The sequence below is a fragment of the Rhineura floridana genome, chromosome 3, assembly GCF_030035675.1.
Source record: "Rhineura floridana isolate rRhiFlo1 chromosome 3, rRhiFlo1.hap2, whole genome shotgun sequence".
Lineage (NCBI taxonomy): Eukaryota > Metazoa > Chordata > Lepidosauria > Squamata > Rhineuridae > Rhineura > Rhineura floridana.
This window is the reverse complement of record NC_084482.1, coordinates 51,277,767-51,298,032: the sequence shown is the minus strand read 5'-3', so window position 1 is coordinate 51,298,032 and position 20,266 is coordinate 51,277,767. Positions and strand designations below refer to the sequence as shown.

The window sequence follows — 20,266 nt, the reverse complement described above, 5'->3', positions numbered from 1 at the left end:
GGAGTTGGGATGTATTTGCTCGTACCTCTACTTTACCAAGCTCTCACGGTTCTAAAAAAACCCTTTTATTTTCAAAGTTCCTTGCTTGGTTTTGTTGCCTTACATTTGCAACAACTGATGCCAGATTCAGTTGTGAATCAAGAAGCCATTATATCAGGACAAATAAGCCTGCAATGCTGGCACATATGATGGCTGCTTGGTAGCACATTTTAATGGTTTCTGGTACAGGAGGGTGAAACCCAAGTGTCCCCCAAAGCCCAAGATCTCTGTCCTCAAAGCTTTTCCGATTAATAAGGTAGGCATCAGTAAGGGGATGAGGAACTGAAAGCAGGAGATGGGAGTTGTTTCCTGCCACAGGCCACAGGCCACAGGCCTCAGGCTAGCACGGGGCCCTTTCCTTCCAGTCATTTGCATTCCTTCCAGATTCTTTTGTGCTGAAGGGGAGGGTGTGTTTCCTTTAGTGAAGCCAAGCCTGCGCTCATGACACAGCCTGCTGCTGCCGCCGCCGCCTAGTCTCCCGAAAGGAGGTAATAAGAACAGCAGCATACAGCAACAGTAGAGAACGCCTGTTCTTGTTCAACACTGCTTCGTGCGCCAGCGCTGATGCCCCACCCAAACCGGGCCGGATTTCAAATCAGCTGTGCGACCCAATCCACAGACTGCTCTCACGGCTTGTCCTGGGCCGTCCCAACCGTCTCTGGAGAAGGCAGCGGCGGTAAATGTGCACTACTCCCAGGGTCTACAGACAATGGCTATGAGCGCGGAAGTGAGGACGGCCATGCCCCTGAATCTGTATACAACATAATCTCCAGCATCGGTACCTGCTAGCTTGCCTCGCGTCGCCCAACCCACCTGCTGCTTGCCAGGCAACGCTGCGTTCGGGATAATGCTTCCTGATGCGTGGAAGCTGCTAGGCCTGCAAAGGGCCCCAGGCACGCGGGGCGCGGATTAAAGGTGGCCGTGTGTCCGAGTATAAGCACGGGGATTAGCACACTCTGCAAGCTACATCTCCCCATTAGCAGCAGCCGTAAGATAACCCCCCTCTCTCTCAATAATTGGCATGTCCGCCTGGGTCACGTCACTGAATTGCTGCAGCGGGAAGGAAGGGGGTGGGTAACTTAGGGTCGGTGTTCGATGCAGAGAGTTGGATTTGAAGGTAAGACACGCACAGCAAGGTCTCCCAAAGGGTGATCAGACATCCTGGCAATGGTACGGTGACTTTCCAGAGTTTTACACGTGATGCACTGGAAAGGCGACGGGCAGGCATGCTTAAGAAATGTATCTTTCTTTAAAAGAAGTTCTTTACCTATAAAGGCTGCCCCTTCGTTTCAGAACACACAGCCGCAACCTATCGTGTTTTCCGTTATTTTAAACCACTAACGTATTTCACAGCACCGTTGTTCTTCCTATCTCTACCCCCTCCCCTTTGTTTTCCCTTTTCGTTTTGGACATTTTGCTCTTAGCATCTTTCCAAAGTGTGGGATGTAAAGAGCCAGACTCAGGCCTGTTGGAGAGTCACGCCTCCCCTCTGGAAACCACAGATCCACACTCCAGTCAATGTTAAGTGCAAAGGGGAAAGCCCTCGGCACATGCCCAAGAGCACTCTTTTCTTTATTGTCTCTTCTCGGGCAATGGAAGTGGGTTCCGGTTCCAACACCTAGCTCAAATAAAGTCAGGCAGTGCAGGAGATCCTCCTTTCGCTTCCGGCCGCTGAAATGAATGAAATACCGGCCGCTCCCCCCTCCCCGACGCACATCCGCCCCACGTTACGAAAGGGGAACAGAGAACCAAGTGCTATATCTTATTCTGCCACTATAGCCGTGGATGTGAATGTCGTTTTCAGCCAAAGCGGTCGCCCATCCTCCTCCTCCATGGCGGAGCCCGTGTTATTCATTACCGACGCAGCGTGACGCGGAGGGGATGAGAAGGAGTGGCAAACCGAAACCTTGTGGGTGTATGTCGGAACAAGGTGGTGCTCGGTAGTCCAGGTGACACGGCGAATGGGGAGGGAAAACAAAGGCCTTTCGCATGTCTATATTTGGAGATTTCTGTCCACTGGCTCCGAGATCCGCCCTTGTGTGCTCACAAGGCTCGCACACCTATGACCCTTCCTGCAAACGCAGCAAGCAGGCAGGGTGAGCTCGTTCCTGCCGGTGCACTATTGGACTTTCACTCATTGAGTAAAGGGATAACAGGAAAGAGTGGAGAAGTTAGGATCGGGGGCGGGGGCGGGGGCAGTGCATTCCTGTGGCAGGAGTTACCCGGGCGCCGTTGGAGATCTTCAGGCCCTGAAGTTATGGAGTCTCGCCCTCCCCCCCGCCATCCAGCTGGTCTGTAGCGTCTTTATAGTCTTAGGCTTCTAGGCAGGGTAGTCTTAACAAGCATATTTACTCAGAAGTAAGGCCACTGCGTTCAGTAGGGCTTACTCTGAGAAAAGTGATTGTAGCCTTAGGATAGAAGCAAGCTCAGATCGCCATATCCTAATCCCTAGATAATCATAATATTCACAGTGTATAACAAGGGGTCTTAGGTTCAAATCCTAAACACACTTGCATGGAGCCTAAGACATATTGAACATAGTGGCTTTACTGCTGGGTAAGCTTGCATAATATTAGGCAGCTTTATTAATAACCTGATAGTCTTTTCAAATGTTGACATTCCTATTTATGTGTAGGAATTAGTAGATGATCTGTGTGTTCCATGAGGTGTGCACATAACTTACCTTGAAAGCAGTAAAGTTTGAAGGGGTGTTAAGCGTTGTTCTCCCATCAGTAGGACCAGGGACCATCGATGATTTGTCCCATTCTTTTATTTGGGATCAGTCCATGAAACAGAATAGTTAGGATTCTGAACTGGGATCTTACACACTTTACTTAGGGGGAGTTCCCACTGAACTTCGTGGAACTTCGAGAAGACCATATGCATAGGATTGTGCTGTGAAGTAATTTTCAGTGGCATGAATGGTAGCCAGGAATAGGAACTGGATATATGGCATTACATATTCTCTACACCAGTTTTGATCCTCCATGGCGCAGAGTGGTAAGCGGCGGTAACGCAGCCAAAGCTCTGCTCACAGCCGGAGTTCGATTCCAATGGAAGGAGGAAGTCGAATCTCTGGTAAAAGGGGTCAAGGTCCACTCAGCCTTCCATCCACCTGTGGTCAGTAAAATGAGTACCAGGGATATGCTGGGGGGTAAAGAAAGGCTGGGGAAGGAACTGGCAATCCCACCCCATATATACGGTCTGCCTAGTAAATGTCACAAGACTCACCCTAAGAGTCGGAAACAACTCGCACTACAAGTGCAGGGACACCTTTACCTTTTACACCAGTTTTGACGGAGTGTGGCCCTTTCCCTTGTCCTTTCCATAGCTTGCATCTCCATAAGCTATGATACTCCAAATGCATCTGTCTACCAGCCTGCTGAAGTCAAGCAGATTAATGGCATATTTTTTAGGAACTCTGCAGAATCAAATATATATATATATAACAGATAGGAAGATGGTTTTGAGTCTTGGGGAGAATGAGATGAGGACTTAAGTGGCACTATGGGTTGAGTATTAGGACCTTTTCATGCAACATAGTTACTAATCTTCTAAGTGCAAAAATCACACTAGCCCTGACCTGCCATTCATAGAGCCAGATCATGCCCCCCTGGCAAGAGACACATATCTATTTATTATTTTATTTATATCCCGCCCTTCCAGCAGGAACCCAGGGCGGCAAACAGAAATGCTAAAAACACTCCAAAACATCATAAAAAGACCTTAAAATACATTAAAACAAACAATGTTAAAAACATTTTTTAAAAGCTTTAAAACATCTTTAAAAACATAAAAAGGTTAAAAACATATTATTAAAAAAAACATATTAAAAGCAATTCTAACCCAGACGCAGGCTGGGATACGTCTCAACTTAAAAAGCTTGTTGAAAGAGGAAAGTCTTCAAAAGGAGCCGAAAAGATAGCAGAGATGGCGCCTGCTTAATATTTAAGGGGAGGGAATTCCACAGGGTAGGTGCCGCCACACTAAAGGTCCATTTCCTATATTGTGCAGAACGAACCTCCTGATAAGATGGTATCTGCAGGAGGCCCTCACCTGCAGAGCGCAGTGATCGACTGGGTATATAAGGGGTAAGACGGTCTTTCAGGTATCCTGGTCCACAGCTGTATAGGGCTTTGCACACCAAAACTAGAACCTTGAACTGGGCCTGGTAGCAAATGGGCAGCCAGTGGGCATATCTTGCTGCATGAGTGTAAACCTGTTGCATGGATCAGCTATTTGTTTGCATGTCCTCCCACTTTTAATGCGTATCCTGAGACCCTCAATACTGTGCTGGAAAGAATGAGTAAACAGTCTAAATTAAAACTGAAGAAAACAATTGGAAAGGTCTGTTAAATGCAAGGATAAGTCATAAACTTTCAAATATTCTCCAATTTGTGTTTAATTTCAAAAGGCTAACTAATCAGTCTGCCAACTGAGGGTTACAAAAAATAACAATAAAATAGTAATACAGGAAGAATGAGCCTGTAGCTGGGACCCAGTCACAATCTAAATAGCAGGCACAAGTATAACAGGTTGCAATAGGGAGTTGGGGAGTGAACCACATATTACCAGAAACTCAGTCTTGCAGTGTGATTGATGATGTGTACTTTCTCCACAGCTGATGCACTAGATAGGGAGGAGGTCATCTGGGCCCTGTGCATTATTTAGCAACCACAATTCCTGTGCATTTTTTAAATAAAACATATAGGATTTTTGGACAAGAGATGAGGGAACTTAGGGGTTATGGCAAGAGGAAATTGTTGGAATTACATTTTCTGAAGGAGTTGATGAAAGAAACGGGTGTGCTGCACCTTTAAAAGAGATTTGCCACTTCCAGTGGTCTCAGATACTGCAATAAGCAAACAAAAGTTAATCCGAAGGGGTGAACTCATTAAATAAATTCTGTTGGCTGTCTGTCTGATGTGTGGCCAATGAACAATACACTGTGATTAAATCATGAGCAAACTCAAGTCTCATATCCTCCACCATCCAGTCACCTTCTTAACTTTTTTTACTTATTTTACACTTCAGATCATCTGTTCCTTAGATACCTTTGTATAGGGTCAATCTAGGACTTGCTTTATGTCACAGGATAAAGGTGAAGGTTGTGGTGGCGGGTGCTCATTGGCTCCCTCTGTTAAGCATAGTGTTGTTTAACATTCTATATGCTAAAGAAGGAATGGAGGCATTGACTGGAAGGGAGACAGATGGAAGGATTTCCTTGGGTGTACTTCTCCCCCTCATAGGCTTATATAGAATTCCACAATCAGCTTCCTGACAGATTTAGACCAATTCTTTTCAATCCAAGCAAGCAGCACCATAGGCACATGTGAATGTATGATCCCTAAAGCATTTCCATTGCTGGAATTTCTTGCGTGCTACATACAGTTCAGTTTTAAGCATATTTTCCTCAGAAGTAAGTCTCACTGAGTTTAGAGCAGTTTCTCCCTTGGTAAGAGTGTGTGTTTATGGTTATGGCCTTAAATTGATCCAGATAACAGGAATCCTGCTGATCCTTTTCACAGGACAGGTACCTATATCTGCAGTTGTGACCATGTCTACTTAGAAGTTGTCCTATCGAATTCAATGAAGATTATTGCCAGGTAAGTGGAATCAGAATTGCAGTTGTAAGTTATCGCAATACTTTGTCATGGTTTAGGAATAGATACTTATGTTAACTATAGCAGTCAATAGATAAAATATTTTTAATTGATTACTAATATGCCTTTTAACGGACTCATTAATAAACCTGTAAAGTGCACATAGGAGCCCTTTTGAAGGAAGTGCAAGATAACCTATAATTAAAACTATTTAATATTTTAATTTTTGTTTTATTACATTGGTGTATTACAGTATATATTTGTCATGGTCTTAAGCTGCTACAAAAAAAATTGAATAAGCGAAAGCTTCAACTCTTTGTTATAAGAAAAACATTTCTTTATTTATTCTCACTGCCCATTTACAACAACATAACCTGAACCAAAATAGCATAAAAAATGAGCATACCTTTAATTCTCAACCCCACTGATTAAAATTTACAATCTTAATTGGCTCCTCTGAATTAATCAACAAAAAACAGTTACTAGGTTAAACTGATTTACAGTTTACAGCTCTAATCCTAACACTTCCCATGCTTATTTTTTACTTTTGCCATTACTTTGAAGGTGATTTCCAGGTGTAGAATCCCCCATTTCAAGGCTGTGTTTTATGTCCCTTCAAGTCGATTACGACTTATGGCGACCCTATGAATCAATGACCTCCAATAGCATGTGTCATGAACCACCCTGTTGAGATCTTGTAAGTTCAGGTCTGTGGCTTCTTTTATGGAATTGATCCATCTCGTTTGGTCTTCCTCTTTTTCTACTCTCTTCTGTTTTTCCCAGCATTATTGTTTTTTCTGGTGAATCCAAACAGACACATGAAACCAGGGCTGTGGAGTTGGAGTCTGGAGCAATTTTGGGTGGATTCAGTTGGTAGAAATGTACCGACTCTGACTTCAAAATAAATTTTGATTGACAAATTTTTTAAAATATAAATTCAAAATGTCAAAGAAGCTTCCCATGAAGTCAGCTGTAGTTGAGCATTTCGCCATAACTCAAGATGGAAAACATTTTGTGTGTCAGTGTATGACACAGGACCCAGATGAAGACAAATGCTGTGATGCCAAGATCAGCGCATATTCAGGCAGTGATAAAAATGTTCCTATGAGAGCTTCCCATTTAAAAAGACATTTACAGCCCTTTCCAGGGCTGTGGAGTTGGAAGCAATTTTGGGTGGAGTCGGAGTTGGACAGTAGAAAAATAGAGGAGTCGGAGTCAAAGGTTTGGCGTACTGACTCCACAGCCCTGCATGAAACTGTGTTATAAATCAAGCACCATGATGCAGAGATATTTGTTTCCCCAAAATGCTTAGTGACAGCTTTCCTGTGGGGGGCCTAACCACTATTTTTTTCAGTGCAAAGAAAGAGGTTAAAATTTTGGAATAAGATGAACTCTCAAACTATCCACTGAGTTGTAGTCCTGTATCTCTTCTATCTCATGGTGCTGATGCTTGCATCCTGGCCTGCATGCAGGAATGCATGCCCTCTCCCATTAGTCGGGCAGCATTGCATGTGGAAGCACAAAATGCAGAAATGCGTGCTTTAGCTCTTGCTCTGGCAGCTGTACCAATTCTCCTGAGGACACAGCTATTCTTCCCAACGTATCTCCAACACCCACTCCCTTTTGGCACTTGTTCTAAATAACTAACACATAACTGTCTCTGCCTTGTAGCACAAACTAGGAAGTCAGGAATAGATTACAAGGAGAGGCCTGTTGAGATGAAATCATACAACATACTGAAGAAATAAGACACTGTCAGAGAAGCCAGTTTGGGTCAGGAGGAGGGGAGGTCAAGAGAATGTAAATGCATCCAACAAGAATAAGCCAAGCTTCCACACATTCAAAAGTAGCAAAGAATAAGAACCAACAACAATCAACAACAAAACCTTCAACTAGTAATAAACAATAGGAAATCTGAAGCCTGGACATCTTTATGATTTTCTACCCCAATTAGATGCAGATAGTTGCGGGGGGTCGTCATCATATATATTACACAGTCAGGCAAGTGGGTATGGAGCTTATTTTGAAACGTGGGCATAACCTAGACTTAAAAACAATGTTTTAAGAGATTTGTTGATGTCTGTATGGATATAGACAATCCAAACCCCAACTGCATTGCTGTGCTTTTTGTCTTTACATTCTGGTCCATTGAACTCTAATTATTAGTTAACACTGAGGACATTAGTCAAGGTATATTTATAGCGAACATTCACAGATTTCAACTGAGCAGCATGCTTTGCAGAACAGGTTAGCCTCATAAACCTGGACAGAGTTCAGTTTATATAGCACTCCCTGTCAGTCCTGACCCAGCCTAATTATGCTGTTGCAATGAACCAAAGCAAATGAGTTAAGGGCGGGACACTGACCTTCAGCAGATAAGAGTACTTCCATATCAGGCAGTAGTGTATGGTAATCACCATATTATGTGTGTGTGAGCATATGTTGCAAAATAGTTACTCCTCCACATAATGGTCAAGCCAAATACACCTTGATTCAAAACTACTGCACACTGTTGTAAGGTGATAATATGTCCGTACACGCACACAAATGTATGAGCAATCCTGCCCATGTGGCACTGGTTTTGCCTGCACTCAACCGCCCCCCCCCCCATTTAGGGCCTCTACCATTCAAAACCTAGGAAATTTACTTCACCATTAATGTACAGGCATAATGACAGAGACATCTTCAGAGGCCCATTTGGGTCATAGCCTTGCATTCTCCACAAGGGCAGCATCCAATTCTTCTCTACTTCTAGAATCACCCCCTCCCCTGAATAGTGCTGTTGATATGTGCAGTTTAAAAGCATCAGGAAATGACTTCTGTCAGAAAAGAGCAGCTTGCATGATGGGGGTTGGGAGAATGGATGGTTGAGGATGAGTATCTGCAGCTGTAAGAAAATCAAACCTCTACCAATCCCCCATTGTAAACACAGTCCCTTGGGTATGACTAGAAGCAGTGCTCTTCCTGCATTTTGCTTCAGTGATCATCTCCCTAGACAGATTGCATTTCTCCTTCTAAAAGGAGGACGCTTGCTGTTTGAAGTACTTTTTGCCCTCTGCAGCCCCATCTGTTTCCTGTGGCTTCTTGCTGCAAATACAGATTTTTTTTTGTTCAGTTTACCATTTGATTCACCAGGAAATGGGAATATTCTCTGGAATCCAGTTCTCTGGAATCTCTGAAATATATGAGTTGGTGTCAGTGTCAATGGCTAATTTGGAAACATCTGTTTTTGTTGTTGTGTAGTTCACTAGCAAGATAGAAAATGGACATAAGAACATGGGAAGCTGCTTTATCATGAGTCTGACTATTTATCCCGGAGCTTGGAAAAGTTACTTTTTTGAACTAAAACTCCCATCAGCCCCAGCCAGCATGGCCACTGGATTGGACTGGTGGGAGTTGTAGTTCAAAAAAGTAACTTTTCCAAGCTCTGATTTATCCATATAGCTCAGTGCTGTCTACTCTGACAGGCAGTGGCTCTCCAGGTTCTCAGGCACAGGTCTTTTGTCTCACCTTCTCCCAGGTCTTTTTAGCTCAAGCATGGGGAGCTTGTAGCCCTCCAGATATTACTGGACTCCAACACCCATCAGCCCACTGGTAAGGAAGGATGAGAGTGGTACTCAAACAACATCTGGAGGGCCACAGGTTCCCCATCCCTATTTTAACCAGAGAGGCCAGTGTTTGAACTAGACCATCTGCATGCAAAGGATGTGCTCTACCACTGAGCTGTGGTCACTCTTTGAGGCATGAAGAATTCCTGTAGGGCAAGAACGGGTAGGTGTACCTCTCTGCTTCCCCTTGGCATCAGGAAACTCCTTGCTTTTATACAGCTATGCTCCCTTTTTCATATGTAGTCATGATGAGGCAAAGGCTCCTACCTAGATTGTACAGATCCTCACCTTTTGGCAAGGCAGGTGCAGTGAATCCTCTGGCAGAAATCAAAGCAGCAGCTTCAATTTTCTTTTCCCTGGTGAGGTAAACAGAAGGCTAAAAGAAGAACCAAAGGGACTTCTGCATGTCCCTCTTTGTCAACACAGAGCAATTTATCTGTGTTCATAATAATAAACACTCACTGTAGATTGTTCAGCAAAATCTATGAAGCAACATAAAGGTGATTTGGCACAGCATTGAAAATGGGCAGCCCTCTAAAGATTTGCTCCAGAGCGGTTCTGCTGCACTAGTGTGTGAACCTACTTCAGAGTAATTTGGTGATCACATCTGTAAGCGGTGGTGGGGTCATAAATTTCCAAGGGCAGGGGCTCATCATAACAGCCCCACCATCACATCTTCACAAAAACCATAGCCACAAACCCCTAAAGGAGAGCCCAAAGATGCCGGCAGTTGTGTTGATAATCCATCTGTGTGTGAATTTATTTATTAAAAACATTTTTTTAAAAAATGTATAAACATTTATTAAAAACCAGAAATTACCAACACGGTGTACAACGTAATACCTTAAAACAATCCACCAAAATATACTAAACATCTTGACATTTAAAGGTTTCTGTGTGTGTATGTGTGGTATACGCATAACATATATAAACACCGAAAATTCTATCCGTACTTGCCTGGGAGTAAAGTCAGTGGTCCTGACAGCATAGGTTCAACTTTTAAAAGCACACTGATCTTTAACAAAAAACCTTCAGCCAGCTGAAATGCGATGTTTAGCACAAACGTGCAAAAAGTGTTGCCATTTAAACTGTTAGCATGAAGTAGGAACCCTTTGAAACAAAAGGAAATAGATATCCATCCCTTCCTTGATTCTTTCCTCATTCCTCTATGTTAATCTGTCACAAACAGGCTTAAAAGTGTCATTATCATCTCATTCACTTGCTAGACCAAGGAGAGTATCAATTACACAGGTGGTCCAGCAGATGAGAAAAAGATTTGGAGCTGTGCTCCCAGTCCATTGTCCATAAGAAAGCTAAAAGAAAATAAACACCAATTAGATACAAGGCATGCTGTTTGAACAATGGGATTAAAGATGGCCAAATTCAATAGAGGACAGGCCTTTGTACCTTTAAAACTAGTGTAGGTGATTGAATTTACTCTGGTGGAAGTTTTTCTTGTTTTTGCCCCTACAGGACTATGTTGTGACAGGATGCTAAGATGTGTTCTCCTATATAGCTGGACTTTGTGTATGGGGGGAAATCAACATGCTGTCCAACCTCTCAGCTTCTACTGATTTTATATCTAGTGTACCACCCAAAATTAATCTCCAGTTTTGCTACCACATTTTCTTCTACCTTTCTCCTCCCAAGAGGCTGGGAGACAGAACTGAATCACTGCTGGCTTTTTACATCTTCAAAATGAGAACAAATGTGTCACTCTGTCCCTGTAGCATTTGGTGCAACTTGAGATCTCTTTGCACCAAGCACTGCCTAATTTAATTAAGCCTTTGTAACACTCTTCCCTTCCATTTGGTCACAATCTGCAGACATTTCTTTTTTTAAAAAAAATCTTCCCCAGTGTCTCTAACATTCTTTCCCACCTTTTTTATTTTGTTTTTATGTTTGACCTTCAGCCAGATAAAGATGTTGATGGACTCAAAAGCTTGCTTACTTACTCAGGATCTTTTAATTAATCCCAACAGAGGGATTATTCCATTGTTACTTTTTCTCCCTCTAATGGATTAACCTGCAACCTGCTCCCCTTGTCTATGGCAGCCTTCCACAAGCTGGTTAGGTTGGTCTGCTGCAAAAGAGGACAGGACTCTCTCCCTTCAATAGTTGTGTAGAAGAGGAAATTTCAGCATAAGAACACAAGAGGAGCCCTGCTGGATCATACCGAAGGCCCACTTAGTCCAGCATCCTGTTCTCATGGTAGGCAACCAGGTGCCTGTAAGAAGCCCACAAACAGGATCTGAACACAACTGCAATCTCCCACTTTCAGTTCCCGGCAACTGGTATTCAGAGGCACACTGCCTTCAACAGTGGAGGCAGAAGATAGCCATTGTGGCTAATAGCTACTGATAGTCTTATCCTCCCATGAATTTGTCTTGTGGGAGCGAATTCCATAGTTTTACTTTGTGCTGTGTGAAGAAGTACTAGACTTGCTCTTCTTCACAACTGTTAATGGTGCAGAAGCTATGTCCTCTTGCATCTGGTCCACTTAAACATGGCGCCCTTCAGATGTTTTGGACTATGACTACAGCAGGGTCATGCTGGCTAGGGCTGATGGGAGATGTAGCCCAAAACATCTGGAGAGTGCCCCATTGGAGAAGGTTAAGTGGAGAGTGGAGTTTTATTTTTGATTTAATTATTATTACAGTTTCTAGCCTGCTGTCCATCAAATTATTACCAAATTAATATTTCCACTGCAAGTTACAAGAAAAACACAACAATGAAATCATACAGTGCATTAAATAAACATTTAAGAAACACAACCTTAATAGCAGAGCAGGTAACAGTTGAATAATTTGCAGCAGGTCTTGTAAGCCAAGGTGAAGCCCTGAGACCTTTTGCAGAAAATACTCACTTCCCGGTACACCAGGCCAGTGAACCACACAGGACACCACTGCCATGCTGACTGCTTGAAAAAATGGTCAGACCTGTAGTCCATGCTCCAGTAGTAAAACAGTGGTGATTCTTCTTTTCCCATTCCAGAGACACTGCCTACCAGCTCACACTTTCTGTGTTAGTAGTCTTCAAGTGACACAAGACTCTTTCTTGTATTTCTTGCAACGTATAGGTAAGATGATTATCAGTCTGGAAATCAGAAAGGGCAGTTATGGATTAACTGACAGCAGACAGTGCAGAACTGCTAGATTTACCCCTCTGGAAGCGGCCCCCTGTCTTGTCTTCATAGGCATACTTATGAATATTCTTACAGGGAAGTGGTATAACAAAGTCTAAATTTAAGTGTGGAAAGTTCTGCAGTGGAAGATGCTATAATTTCTGGTGCAATCACAGCTATGCACTAAAATAGCTTCACTTTTGTACTGTCTGCACTGCAGAGTTGGCAAAGGGTACTGAAGTACAGCTGCAGGAGGGCAGGTGCAAAAGCAGGTCCAAAAAAAAGGGGACACATGGTGAGCACTGCTGTGATTGATCATGTCCATACAGACATACATCAACTGAGCAGTATGCTTCCTTTGAAATTGCATTCACCCTGTTTTACTTGTGTTATCTTCTCTCCCAGATTGAATTCAGGAGAAACGGGTTCTGCATATTTACAGCAGAAGCCAGGTGTTCATACAGCTCTGATTTGCTGGAATCAGTGATATCACCAAATCACCCACTCCTTCTGTGAGCGCTTTTTCAACTATTTTAAAATGTACTGTGCTTTTTTTTAAAAAGAAAAAGAAATGAACATGGATCACTTTAATAATAACTGAAGCAGGAGCAGAACACAGCCTACCTGAAGCATGGGAAGAGGGGCAAGACAATTGGCTCAGTGTGCTGATTAACAATCTGATTTGCATTCCAAGCATGGCAGGAAGCTCACGTTGGGGTGGGGGCAGGGAAATGCACTGCAAGTCTTCATTTTGGGGGGTATGTCTCTATGCACTCTTATATTAGAGTTGTATGGTTCTGAAATAAGGGGTATCCATTGTGTTCTATGGAACTATCGTGAATTAAGGGATGCCTCCTTCACCATAAATAGAATCTGGCAGCCTTGCTAAGCACTCTAACTATTAGATGCCCACCTCCTAGATCTGTTCTTGGCTGCTGTTCTAAGTAGACGGTGCTCAAGTCTCATCATCACCCTTGACAAATTCACCCAGCTTTGCATGGGCTTTCCTTGGTATAGATGCACGTGAATATTGCATTAGCAGCCTTCATTCTGTACCTATTTAAAGATAAGAAAATGTCCCCACTGCCATGTATTGTGCTATGAGGAAGTTCTCTGACAAAACACTTTCATGTCACACGTCATGGCTGTGACTTGTGGGTGATGCCAACTGTGTCCTTCTGCTCTCCCTGCTGTGGTTTTTTTTTTAAAAAAAATGCTTGCCTTTTGCACAGTCGCTTTGTTTTGATATGACATCATTTTGCAAAGATTTTTAAAATAAAGCAGATTTAGGAGACTGACAGACAAGCAAGCCCTTCCCACTCCTCACGAGGGAGAGGCACGTTGAAAAAAGTCAGATGACACACACAACACACCCTCACTTGTGTTCTTAATGGCACATAAGAGATGAACTTAGAGGCAGAAAGACAAGATCCCTGAAAACAGCCACCCAAAGCAACTGCACATCACTTCATGGTAGGGCCAGCCCTTACAGAGCCAGTCAGGAATGCTTTATGACTCAGATTTGGCTTGACTTTACTTCCTTGCCCTTGAGACACAATCAGAGCCCTCCATCAGTAGATCCATAGGTAGCAGCCCTCCTTCTTTAACAAATAGCTACCCCCTTCCCTGCTGAGTTGGGTTTATTTGAGGCCTCTGTTTTACTTGATGGAAATATACTCTTCACAAATGTTTCTTCATGATCATAAATCAATATATGCTTGATCATTAACCAAAAGCAATTTCCTGTGAGCACAGTTGTGTCTGTCAGAACTGGGTTGGGGAAAAGAATTTAGAGCTGGAAGGGAACGGAAGGTTTCCACTCCGAGCAACTGCCACTGAGCTTTCCCATCTAGCCTCCTCCGTCTCCTTTTGGAGGAGAGGATTAGTAGCACTCCCTCCTCACCACCAGTCTGCTGCTCCCTTCTCCCCCTCTCATTTTGGGTGAGGGGTTTTTACAGGCAAGCAGAAGGCATTCCCCATGGTCATCTCCAGGGATGGGAAATCTGAGGCCTTCCAGATGTTGCTGGACTAGAACTCCCATCATCCCTGCCCGTTGACCATGCTGGCAGAGGCTGTTGGGAGCTGGAGTTCAACAACCTCTGGAGGGCCACAGGTTCCACATGCCTGGCCTGCATTTCTCTGTTGAACCAAATCTCAACCAAGCTTATGTGAACAAGTCCTCTGTAGGCAATTGGGGGGGGATTCAGGGAAAGGAAGGTGTTCAAGAGAGAGGGGTGAGAGAATGGTTTATATAGATTTTTTTCTTTTAAACTTGCCAGGCATCTGACATGTGGGACAAAGCTTCTCCGCAATGCACCTGGCCACCTCTGTCTCTCTTCCTCTCCGCCATCACCATATTTTTCTGGCACCACTACTAAGTTGACCCAAATTCAGCAAGTCTATTCAGAGTCCATGGCTACAATACATTCAGATACAATACAAATATACTACAAATACAAATACAATACAATACATTCAGAGTCCAGCTACAGTAATTAGTATGAGTCAAACAGTCCTTCAAGGTTACGGAAAAGTAATTTGCACACAACTAAATAGCACTGGTGTTACACCATCTCTCCTATTAGTTGCTCTAAAAGAGAGTGACCATAATAACCTGTGTCTGCGATTGCCAGTAATGATACACTTACTTCAGTGGGTCAGGTGGTGTTAACACTCTCTGCATCTGCTTCTTTAGAATGCTTGGCACTGGCTCCGCTCCTACTTGGTGGGTCGTCAACAGAAGATAGTGCTTGGGGAACACTGCTCGACACCCTGGACTCTCCATTGTGGAGTCCCACAGGGATCGGTACTGTCCCCCATGCTTTTTAACATCTATATGAAGCCGCTGGGTGCGGTCATCAGGAGTTTTGGAGTGCGTTGTCACCAGTACGCTGATGACACGCAACTTTATTTCTCCTTTTCATCTTCCTCAGGTGAGGCTGTTAACGTACTAAACCGTTGCCTGGCTGCGATAATGGATTGGATGGGAGCTAACAGACTGAAGCTTAATCCAGACAAGACCGAGACGTTGTTAGTGAGTGCCTTCTCTGCCCAGATGGTGGATGTTCACCCTGTTCTGGATGGGGTTACACTCCCCTTGAAAGAACAGGTTCGTAGCTTGGGAGTTCTTTTCGACCCTTCCCTGTCTCTTGAGGCTCAGGTAGCCTCAGTGGCACGGAATGCTTTCTACCATCTTCGATTGGTAGCCCAGCTACGTCCCTATCTGGACAGTGACGACCTCGCCTCAGTCGTTCATGCTCTGGTAACTTCTAGATTGGACTACTGCAATGCGCTCTACGTTGGGCTGCCCTTGAAGACAGTTCGGAAACTACAGTTAGTCCAGAATGCAGCGGCCAGATTGTTGACGCGGACCAGAAGGTCCGCTCATATAACACCTGTTCTGGCCTGCCTGCACTGGCTTCCTATTTGTTTCCGGGCTAAATTCAAAGTGCTGGTTTTGACCTATAAAGCCTTACACGGCATGGGACCGCAATACCTGGTGGAGCGCCTCTCCCAATATGAAACTACCCGTACACTGCGCTCAACATCTAAGGCCCTCCTCCGAGTACCATCCCATCGAGAAGCTCGGAGGGTGGTGACTAGAAATAGGTCCTTTTCGGTTGTGGCCCCCGAACTGTGGAATGGTGTTCCCGATGAGGTGCGCCTGGCGCCGACGCTGCTATCTTTTCGGCGCCAGGTGAAAACCTTTTTATATTCCCAGGCATTTTAATGTGTACTATTAATATTTATTGATGTATTTTGCTGCTGTTTTGATTTTTGTTTACGTCTGTTTGGTTTGATTCCATTGTATTACTGTATTTATATATTTTCTGATTGTTTTATTGTTATGTACACCGCCCAGAGAGCCCTTGGGCTTAGGGCAGTATATAAATTAAATTAAATAAATAAATAAATAACCCTGCCCCGTGCAAGCCTTGGTTATTAATTTATTTACTATTTCTTAACATTTATATATCCCACTGTTCCTCAAAGGAGCTCAGGGTGGTGTACATGGTCCTCCCCTCCCCATTTGATCCTCACAAACAACCCTGTGAGCTTGGTTAGGTTGAGAGACAGTGACTGGCCCAAGCTCACCCAGTGAGCTTCATGGCTGAGTGGGGATTCAGACCTTGGTCTCCCAGGTCCAACACAGTAACCATTATACCACATTGGCCCTCTATCAAACTAGGCTCTGCTTCATGTTCTTTCTGTCTGCAGATTAAGAGCTGTGGGAGCCAGAAGCAGATCCTCTACATCAGTGGTTCCCAACCTTTATGAGTATGGGACCCCCTTTATAAGCTCAAAATATTCTGTGACACCACCACCCTCGCTAATTGTAATTTTAGCCTCTGTTAATTGAAAAATTGTGCATGGTAAAATCACATCTCCAAATATCCCTTTCCATAAAAAAGCTTCCTGAGGACAGGGAGATGTTGCTTTCTTTTCTTAATACAAAGGTCCAATCAAATTGGTATCCCTTCCCCCTCCCCACAGTCTGAAGATGTACAGTCCTGTCTCCCAACACCAGTGGGTTACAGTGTTGGACTAAGATCCAGGTTCAAATCCCCACCCAGCCATGAAGTCCACTGGGTGACCTTGGGCCAGACACAGTCTCAGTCTGACCTATCTCACAGAGTTGGTGTAAGGATAAAATGGAAAGGGGGACTATGCACCACCTGGAGTAACTTGGAGGAAAGGTGGGATATAAATGCAATAACAAATAAATAAATAAATACATTTCAGCTGCAGTATGTGCACCTCAGCCAACCTGCTGAGCTCTCTTATAATAAAAATAAGAAGCAGAAGCAGCAATGTGGTAGTGGTGGGGATGCTAGATTGTGAAGACAACAAAGTGGACAGATTGAGTAGGGGGGTGAGTTCTTTTAGGCCTTGGGGTGATCATCAGAACTGACTACTTGGTTAGCGTGCACTTGGGGAATGAGTGGAGCAGAAGACAGATCAGTGCACGCACATGCACAAACACACCTGCCCCTTCTGCAAGCATCTGCAGGGGTGCATGCATTCAGGCATCAGGGGGGGAACCCTCAACTGCTGCAGCGTATTGGAGAGATTGGGGGGGCGGAGTGTAGGTGGAAGAAAGAGGGGACACTGGCACACACAATTAGCCTCAGAAAAGGGGGATAAGCAAGTCCTGCGCTTCCTTACTGCTCCTTGGCTCTGTCTGGGCCAAAGTCGAGATCTGGGTGGCCTTGCACTAAGAATAATTTTATAAGGAGATGGCAGTGAATCAGGAGCCAAGAAAGGCAGGCAGGCTGACTGCCAGGAAGGAAGAGGGAAGGCAGCCTTTTCTTGCAGCCTTGCTTCTTTTTGCTTCATGAAAAGCCCTCTCCTCTCATTCTGAGTAAGGGTGTCGTCAGCAGTGCGAGGAGACGGGAGTCTGTGATATTACTCCCCTCTTCTTCCTGGTAGCTCCACCCTCAGTTTCCTTTGGCATCTGCCATGTGTTTTATAGGCAGATGTCTGCCCTTGGTGCACCTGAAAGATGCTCTGGTGCTTCAGCAAAAGTCCTCCCCTCTCGTTTGGAGCAAGGGGGAGATATCATTTGCAGTGGCAGTGGAGAGCAGACAATGTCCAGGGAGTGAAGACTTTTTAAAAAATTAATAAATAATTCATTTCTTTACTGTTTGCGGCCTCCTCTGGATTACCCCCCCCCCAGGGTCATGGCCCTCAGGTTGGGAACCACTGCTCTACATTAGCCTTCACTAACCTGGTGCCCTCCGACAGTTGTTAACTACAACTCCCATCAGCAGGAGCTGGGACTGGCAAGCCTATTTAAGCCCATGCCCCCTGCATCAGGAGGGGGTGTTGGGAAGCATGATGACCAGGGCTGTCTGGTGGTGGCCCTGCTGGGGCTGATAGGAATTATAGCATGTGCTGGCTGGGGTTCAGGCCTGGTGCCAGCAGGCATCTAAGTCAGGCACTAGCCAAGGGCCCCTCCTTAGACTGGGAGGATGGAGCTCCCACTCTACGATCCACGTTGGCATCAGGTCATGGGGCAAATCACGCTGAGCAACCTAACACTGCTGTGGATCGCAGCCCACCTACCTCCCATGTTTGCATGCTGTGTGTGCCTGCCTGCCATCACCCAAGATGGTGATGGGGGCATCCCCAAGGGGTTGATGCCCCTGCTGCCAACTTGGGTGATAGCAGGTATGTGTGCACAGCGCACTATCACACTGGTGCAGTGACGCAAGAGATGGGACAGGCAGGACTATTTAAGCCCACATTGCCTGCATAAGGAGGGTGTGTGGGGGAGCATGATAACTGGGGCTGTCTGGTGCTGGCCCTGGTGGGACTGATGGGAGTTGTAGTCCCAAATAGCTGGATGGCAGCAGGTTGGCAAAGGCTGCCCTACTAAGTGGCTCTAAGGCCATGGAATGATCTCCCTGCAAAAGCAGTAGTTGCCCCTCCTTGCTAATTTTATCAGAAGGGGCTAAGGCCCAACTCTTCTGCTTGACCGTGGTTTGACTGACTGGTTTGCAGCTCTATCTTGTTATGCCACTAATATTTTGTTTTGGATTGCTGTCTTGCTGAATGATATTATTTTTTAAAAATTTTGTATATCGCCTTGAGCTGTGGAAAGTCAGCTAAGAAAGTTTTAAAATAAAACTCAGTGATGTACATGTGGTCTGTGTGCTCATGTTCCTTGCTGAAGGAGAAGTTGAAATGAGAATTGGTCAAATGGATTTGAAAATAACACCGCTCTTCACTAAGGTTGCAAACTGTTTAGTCCCACCCACCTGTGCCTTTAAGAGCAGCTTCATCTGCAGACATTAGCATGTTCTGATTTTGCCTCCATGCTCTGAAAGGCTTCAGTTGCACAAGAATTCCCATCCCCTCCACTCTAGTCTAGTAGGGGTATTGGCAATGCTGTTCTTTGTATTTTAAAATCAAATCTTTGGAAAGAAAAAAAAAGCATTTGCTTTGGAATTGTTTTGTTCCAGGAGAAGGCTTATAAAAATAAATAATACCCCCATGAGAAATATTAAACAAGTAGCCCTGTCACAGGAGGGAACGGTGCACTGTGCGCAAATGCACGCTAGAGCAATGGATCCTTTTTTAAAAGAATGCAGGGGTGCTCTTGTGAATGGAAAAGCCAGGGAGAGGAGAAGTGGATACTTATTAGCCCTCTATTTCCTCATTCCTAATCACACCTCTTCAAGCAGTCCCCTCCCCCACAGCATTTCAAATATGCACCTGTAGCTGCAAGAAGATTTTTTAAAAAAACAAACCCCAAACCCTACTGCGGCATCTTAAATTTAAACTCAGTTTTGGATTATAGGGTGGAAGGACGCATATGCTGATTTCATACCATGTTGTTCAGATTTCCTCCTGACTTGCCGTCAGATGGTGGCCTTTTGACAGTCTCTGTCCCTTTCCTGGAAGACAGAGCACATTTTAACAGCATGTTTTTGTCCTCTCAAGCTATTAGCCCACACACACACAGAGTAAGCTGTGTATTTGCAAGTCACAGGTGTAAAGTTGATACTCACCTTGTGAGCCGCTTCCAGGAACACTGCAAACTACACTGCTGAGAATGTTGATGGAGTTCCTCTTATGATAAAATGCCCTTTTTATGACGTTAATTTCTCTTACATTAGTAGCCATGACTGGAGTGGAGTCCTAGCACTGACTGATCCTGCCACCTACACAGCACTGGCATTTCAATCCTGCTTCTTCCCACCCCCATCTGACCCTTGCTCACATCTGGCAATGCTTCTCGGTTCTAGGCCATTTATTACCCTATGCAAAACATTAAAACAACCCATCTGCCAGATGCTGCACTCTTCTTTGTGCAGACCATTGAAATAGCCACTCATGCTGCTACTATGGAATTATTCAACATTGACAGCACATAAAGAACTTGGACT

General features: G+C 44.5%; 1 protein-coding gene and 1 long non-coding RNA gene across 7 annotated transcripts; one reads left to right on the top strand and one right to left on the bottom strand.

Annotated features, from left to right (window-relative positions):
- The first annotated feature begins 503 nt into the window (after positions 1-503).
- Positions 504-16,296, top strand: LOC133379792 (uncharacterized). 6 transcript variants are annotated; one of them, XM_061615739.1, is made up of 3 exons: positions 504-1,156; positions 5,568-5,645; positions 12,780-16,296. In XM_061615739.1, the coding sequence occupies exon 3, from the start codon at positions 15,193-15,195 to the stop codon at positions 16,102-16,104; it is 912 nt and encodes a 303-aa protein (XP_061471723.1). In that variant the 5' UTR covers positions 504-1,156; positions 5,568-5,645; positions 12,780-15,192; the 3' UTR covers positions 16,105-16,296. The 6 variants fall into 6 exon arrangements, with proteins under 6 accessions (XP_061471723.1, XP_061471720.1, XP_061471722.1 ...); XM_061615736.1 differs by lacking the exon at positions 504-1,156 and adding an exon at positions 1,590-1,988; XM_061615738.1 differs by lacking the exon at positions 504-1,156 and adding an exon at positions 2,001-2,135.
- Positions 9,991-20,041, bottom strand: LOC133379793 (uncharacterized). Its single transcript, XR_009761264.1, has 4 exons — positions 19,889-20,041; positions 19,708-19,774; positions 12,117-12,346; positions 9,991-10,563 (listed from the first exon to the last, which is right to left on the bottom strand). It is a non-coding gene; the product is annotated as an uncharacterized LOC133379793 (long non-coding RNA).
- Between the last annotated feature and the right edge of the window lie 225 nt (positions 20,042-20,266).